At 29.5% G+C, this 7199-nt stretch overlaps 1 protein-coding gene across 1 annotated transcript in view; it reads right to left on the minus strand.

Moving 5' to 3' along the window:
• Positions 1 to 2061: 2061 nt before the first annotated feature.
• The window catches only part of LOAG_18670 (hypothetical protein), a gene marked incomplete at its 5' end in the record, with an annotated part of 10829 nt that continues 5691 nt past the window's right edge, over positions 2062 to 7199 (minus strand). The window contains 9 exons of the mRNA XM_020451334.1: positions 2062 to 2258; positions 2553 to 2692; positions 3925 to 4105; positions 4812 to 4912; positions 5185 to 5291; positions 5461 to 5643; positions 5790 to 5856; positions 5989 to 6128; positions 6262 to 6372. Coding sequence (XP_020304890.1) covers positions 2153 to 2258; positions 2553 to 2692; positions 3925 to 4105; positions 4812 to 4912; positions 5185 to 5291; positions 5461 to 5643; positions 5790 to 5856; positions 5989 to 6128; positions 6262 to 6372 — 1136 coding nt within the window. The 3' untranslated portion in view covers positions 2062 to 2152. The remainder of the gene's footprint in view (positions 2259 to 2552; positions 2693 to 3924; positions 4106 to 4811; positions 4913 to 5184; positions 5292 to 5460; positions 5644 to 5789; positions 5857 to 5988; positions 6129 to 6261; positions 6373 to 7199) is intronic.

Here is a 7199-nt window from a genome sequence, read left to right on the forward strand (position 1 = left end):
AAAAAAACTGGCGTAAAATTTGCTTTTTCCCTTTTTTTCTTCCACCACTTTTAAATTAAATATAAATTTAAGGCCTTATAAAAAGATTTGAAAAATATGTTGCAGATTTAATGAATTATTATTACTATATTACAAATTATTGTCATTTATTTTGTTAAAAAATTGTTTAAATTTTAAAATGAAAAAGAATAGAATATTGAAAAGATATTTTATGCACAAAACAAACATATCTGGTTCACTAATAATGTACAAAAAAAAAAAAAAAGTAATAATGAAAGGAATTATGTATGTGCAATACCGGTAAAGCGTGTATTATTCGGAAAAGAGAGAAAAAAAAAGTACACCCGATTCTTTTTCGAATAATAAATTTTGCTCAAAAAAGCATATTTTGAGAGTAAAAAAAAAAAAAGTAAAAATTAAATTTCATCAAAAATAAATGAATGCGAAAATTTCTCGACTTTTTTTTGGAAATTCACAAAATATAAATGAATTGAAATTTTCAATAGTAAATTAAAATATATTAAATAAAACCATTTTTTACATAATAATAATAATAATAATAATAATAATAATAATAATAATAAATGAACAATTGTTCATTTATTCATCATAACAAGTATAAAATTGTAGAAAAAAGAAAACATATTAGTTTGCTAAATAAAAAAGGAAAAAAAAACATGCAAAAATATTTTTAAGTGAATTTTTCCAAGGAAACGAGGAAAAAAAATAACAAAAACAAACATATCAATAATGAAATATCACTCTAAGCATGCTATAATTAAAGTAAGTTAAGAAAGAAAAATAATAACAGGAAGCAAAAATAAACACTATTCTGGAAAGATAAATCATATCACTATAGCATTTCATACAATATCAAAGAAAAAAAATCTATAGATAATAATAAAGTAGCAATTTTTTAAATTGTGAAATTTTAATCTTCAATTCTTAGCTCTTTTTTTTTTTAAATCAATCACCGATCACTTTCACCACTGAAGCAAAAGAAAGAGTAAGCTAGAAGAATTACAACGATTTTTTTTATTCCTTATTTTCCCCTCCGGGAAAGAAGACCAAAAAACTTCAATTTATCGCCTGATATAATTTCCAAAAAATTTATGCAGCTATAGGATTCAAAATTCATTGGGACAAAAAGGATATTACACCATCTTTTTCCGTGAATATGAGCCTGAATTACATAAATAAGGTAAATAAATAAGTATAACGTATTTGTTTGATTTAGTAAGTAACTTATAGTAAACATATTTACTTGACTTACTAAGTAATTTAAAGTATACAAATCCATCAACCCGAAATGCATGGAAAAAAAAAACATCCATCGATGTCGGGGAAAAAATGATGAAAAATTTCAACAATTAACAAATAAAAAAAGATAAAAATAACCGGTTCTACAAAAGACTGTCAAAATAAGAATAAATATAATGGATCAATATTTAAAAATAATCATTGCTTTAAGAAATCATAAGATTCATATGCATAGCTTACAAATTACAATACAAATTGATAAAGAAGTGCATAAATCAAATACAGGATTAATCACTTGTGTAAAATTTATCACAAATTTGAAAACATCAAACATAATTCATAATCCACAAAATCATCTAAATTTGACTACTTGATTATCTCGACGATATGCTTTTTTTTTCTTTTTTAAAAAAAACTATAGTATTTAAAGATAATGCTGTTTAACAGCTGTTTCAATTCGTAATTTATAGTTTTCGTTATTCAAATTGTAGAACAAATGTGATATACTCTAAAAAAAAAGGTTATAAAAGCAAGACTGCACCAAAAAGAAAAAAGAAACAACAGTATCTCTTATTGCTTCAGCTTCATAAATATGACGCTAGTGAATTTGCTCTACTCCTAGAACAATCACTATCTTTTTCGCATTCCATATTTTGTATATAACTGATATCTTTGAGAATCTTTTTTCTAAATAAAAGTTGCAAATAAAATAACATAGGATTCAAACAGTCCTGTGTTAGCATAAAGATTTACAGAAATCATCAGTAATTTAAAAGAGCAAAAATGCGGTGAATATAATATGAGGAAGTGATATATACAGCTAGCAATAAAAATGAATGAATCGTTATCATATATGGAAAAGATATTAAGTATGAGCGATCTCTTTCCTCGTTCATTTCTTTGAGCGTGATATTTTGGCAGTTTTTTCAGCTAAATGTAATGGTATCGATGAACCACTAGGTGATTTACTGAGTGATGATGCTACGCTACGCATCGATCTGCAAAACATAATGTATTATTTAAATAAACAATTTGGAAAAATTTGTACACCAATTAAGCAAAAGGATTATTAATTTCTTTTCTTTCCACGCAGTTGTTATTTTTAATATTTTTATGTACTAGATAATAGAATCATAGTGAACGGTATTCTTCCTCTTAATGAAAAATTCTTCATGATAGAACCAGGTGATTGAAAATTCAGACATTCTTTTGGACATTAAACGAATACGATCAAATTGAATTTCCTTTCACATTTTGGAAATTTTTGAAACTGATAAAAGCAACAAGCTAACATTGATCGGTCAAGTGAAGATGGTAAATTAGCCGGTCTTGTCATATCATGTGACAGATGAGTCGGTGAATTTGAATTGTTCATTTCATAGAATTTAATCCACTGCTCTTGTAGCTGCTCTTCACGAGTTTTCAATTCAGCCTATAAATAATCGGTGAGATTATGCCTTGTAAAATATGCGGATCATTCAAAATATGAAGAAAATAATTGAAACTAAAGGACTACTGAAATTTGCAGGACCATTCATTTAATGATACGTTTCACTTGAAAAAATGTCGCATGCTCTTCACTTACTTATGATGTCACTTATCAAATTTCAGATAAATTACACTAGATGAAGCAACACTCAATTCATTCTGAAGTCATCATTATCCGCTGTTCACACTTCTCTTCTTTAATCTATTCATTTAAGAGATCGCCAACTTTAACCATACATGTGATGTCGTCATTTCGGTTATCTTCGCACCATGAGAGTATTATCCACATCAAATAATAATTTCCATTTTAAGATAGATTTAAACTGTGAAATTTAAATCTTTGTGAATTTCGGATCAGATAAATATCAACAACACTTACTCTCAAAAACAAAAAGACACCGAGTTCACTCCATCAAACAAATTCATGACGCTATCTGTCAAATCTTATTTACTTAATCTAAATCAGTGTGTCAGGTAAATCAACGTTAAATTCTTTTTAACAACAAAATCCGAAAACGATTACGGTATCCCAACAGTCGAACAAAAAAGAAAAAACGAAGCAAAGAGTTGACAAGTAAAAGATGAAATCTTGAGCTCACATACATAAAATTAAACACCTAATTTGCACATATCTTATCCATAATCTTTTCCGTTTTATTTTTTCGACAATCCGCTACCGCCAATTTCTAATCGTCTATTGATGTTAGCGGCCGCCATTACGTTACAAAGCAGGAAGTTAATGGTAGCATAATCCGTTGAATGATAGACACGTGGAACAATCATTTCATATGTTTACAGATGAAGATTATTAACGATGAATTAGAACACGGGAACAAGAAATCCAACTGTCTGATGACTAATGATTCAAACGAAAAGATTTTGAAAAAAGCGAATAAAAGGGCGAAGCGAGCTTTTTTCAGTTCACGAAACTCCAAAAAAGTCCCAAGAAGTCATTTCTATTCGAATCAACTTCATCTTACGGAGAAGGTTTAAGAAGCGAACTTTTAACCTCCTTTTATCAACCTTAAAACTATCAATGGTCTCACCAATTAACACAGACTTTCAATACTTTCTTCTCGACATAACTGAAACTTCAATTTAATCTTTAACACAAGAAGTTATTATCATTCTAATCAAAGCTTCATCTCAATCATTCCACAAAACATTAAAAATTACCTCTTTCTCTAACAATTCCGTAGTCCGTCGATTTATTTCATCTACATGAAGTTCACAAAATATCTTGAATTCACGTTTATCATTTTGTAATTCATTCTGTTTGTTGCGTAATGCTTCCAATGCACTAGCTGGAACGGCCGCCAAACGCCGACTCTTTAGTGATGCAATACGTAGCTCACGACTGTAATATAGAAAGTAATTTGTCAAATCATTAAAAGTCTTTATATTCCGACAAAAAAGAAAGAAACGTCTGCACAACTGATAACATCAGCTGATAAAAAATATTGCATTATACTTCGACTACAACGGCGACTACAGCACTGCTGCGATGACTACGACGAATTACTCAAGCAGTTATCAGGCAATTTGCACCAATCAACAGATCTATTATATATTCATCTAGTAATCAGCAATGAAGAAGGAAAATTGGGGAACTTTTCACTTTTAGTTTTTGTCAAGTGGAGATTATTACTATAATAACCATTTTTGATTATGATATCGATTACTAGCTAATTTTAGAAACAAAATCCTCGAGAAAATAAGATGAAATACACTGCGAAAATATTTCGCGAGATTTTTCTTAAAACCTTTTCTTAAGACCCTAAGATCCATCAATTTTTACAAGCTCTTTTTGACGATTAAAAAATTTTACAAGAAACAAATTCCATGATTACGTAGAGGAGAACAAGTAGCTTATGATGATAAAGATTACATGACAGAGTTTAGAAAATGAACAATAATTCCTTAGCTGAATATTCTGTCTCTGAAACAAAGAAATTATGAGGCGCAAAACTATTGAATGTGATGTTATCTCAAAGTATCCAAATACTATTTTTTGCATCAATATTTTTTGAAGTTAAATAATTTTCAACAGAAGAGAAACTTACAAAGCAATTTCACTTTTTAACTGGTTATTTTCAACCCTAAGTTGAGCATTTTCTCGAATAATACTTATAGCTGCATGACGTGCCATCGGACCCAAAAGTAACTGCAAACGGAAAAAAACTGAAATTTAAACAGTGGAATGAAATGCCCTAAAATTATTCGAGTATTGTTTTTCTCCAAAGTAAAGGCTGGAAAATGTACATGAAGATTCAACCATTATTCCAGTAATTACTAAGACCATCAGAATTATCCGATCATTCAGGATTGCACTTTCTGCTGGACCTTATTACACTCCGGATTGGCATTTCAGAGAAGGCTTATAGACTGTAACAACTATGGTAGGAAAAACTGATGTAAAAAGATGAAGATAAAAACCGGTAGCCTTCTCCTTTCTTCCTCCTCTGCAGCAGAATCATGTTCCTCGTCATAAATTCGTGCATCAGCTATCTGAGGCTCGGTTGTATGTCGTCGGACAGAACCTCCTACAACATGAAGTTAATGAAAAAGTTCTCTCAAATGTGTCAACTTTTCCTTGAATGGTTTTGAAAGTAAAGCTCTTGCTTATTAAATCAGCTAAAAAAGAGTATTAAAATATAATTTTCCAGCTTTAAGATTGTTTCAAAATTTGATCAAACAAATTTTATATTTAACCTTTCCTTCGTTCACCGATACCACTGAAGGTTCGATTTCGGCGCGGCAGCTTCTGACGACCTTCATCACTTTCACTTTGATCAGTGGAATGATTAGAATCTGATGTTCCAACACCAGCATAATATATATCATCAATGAATGATACAAAATCATCCTCATACATCCGTTCGGTACGTTGCACCACTGTAACCAATAAAGATGAAACGGATAGAGTAGCATATTAATTTTTATCCTTCTACTGAATTTGAAAATTTTCCAATATAAAAAATCAAATTTCAAATTCATATGCATGTCATATCCATGAAAATGATTGTATAAATGCTATTAACCTTTGTTTAACGAGCCTCGCCTTGCTGCACGTAATTCAACAAATTTTTGTTTGACCAAACCTTTCATCTGAAATGGAGTAATATCATCAAGAAAAATCAAATGCAAAATCCTTCAAACTTTATCCCAGTAAGCGAAATTTTGGAAGAAAATTGACAAACTAGACCAACAAATTTAAAAAACTGTCAAGTATAACAGTACCTTTTCTCGTACAGCATTCCGAGCCATATCCGTTCGATCCATTAATGGAACCTTTGCGATATGCGAACGAAGTTGTTCAAACCATGCCAGTCGTTTCTCAATATAATTTGACAGTTCTTTTTCATCTTTTACGCGCTTATCTATAAATTTGCTGAGAATTACATTGAAATCTTGAAAAACCAATTCATTCTATATTGTTGATTGAATTGACTTAAAAAATCAACAATCTGAAAAAAACTGAATTTCCATTTCATTTCAAAAATACAACCTTACCAAAAAGTTCACGCAATTTCTCCTCCCATTTTGCAATTTCTTGATTAAGTCTCCTTTCCTCCGGATCATCATCTGGTAAATTTATATCACTTGCAACTGTGGCACGTTTCACTGCAATATTTCACAGATATTTGAATAAAAACGTAATACTTTCGTAAAACGAAAAAAAAACATATATAAATCACTCATTGCATTTACTTCCTTTTTCTTTTCAAAAAAAAGTCCAACTTAAGCTAAACTCGATTTAACGTTAGTAGAAAGCATTAATAAAATATTGGAAATTTGAAGTAGATGGAAAAGGCGCTTTTCAAACCATTTACAGCTTAAGAGAAGATAGATCAAACACGGATATGAATGTACAACTAACAATTATCTCAAATCTTCAGTTTATAGTTGCACAATCCATTTGCACAACAACGCAATCAGTTGTAGATTGACCATGAGATGCTTGATGAATCCTTCCTAATAACTACTGTCAAACAGGGAGAGATAATTACAGGACGATAATTTCAAAAGTTTATCCGCAAAAATGTACCAGATAACTTTGTTCGTAATAGGATTTTCAAATCATTTTAGAAATTAATATAAGTTAAGCGAATTTCTAATCCTTTAATTTCTTTGATCCTCGACAATTTTATGAATCAAAAAATTTTGAATTACTGCTAATTCCCAAAGTTAATAGATAATTATTATATTTTAATCACAATATTTTGGCTTTAAACAATATCTTAATAATATTAGGCATGTGTGTATATGTACTGACCATTTCCTGTGTAACTGTTGTCACTGCAAAACTATATCTACATGTGACATGCAAGTAAAATAACTTCAATGGATATCTGTTTACAGATATACATATATATATATATATATATATATATATATATATATATATATATATATATATATATATATATATATATATATATAGTAGAGAG

This window comes from Loa loa, assembly GCF_000183805.2.
Source record: "Loa loa unplaced genomic scaffold supercont3.435, whole genome shotgun sequence".
Taxonomy (NCBI): domain Eukaryota; kingdom Metazoa; phylum Nematoda; class Chromadorea; order Rhabditida; family Onchocercidae; genus Loa; species Loa loa.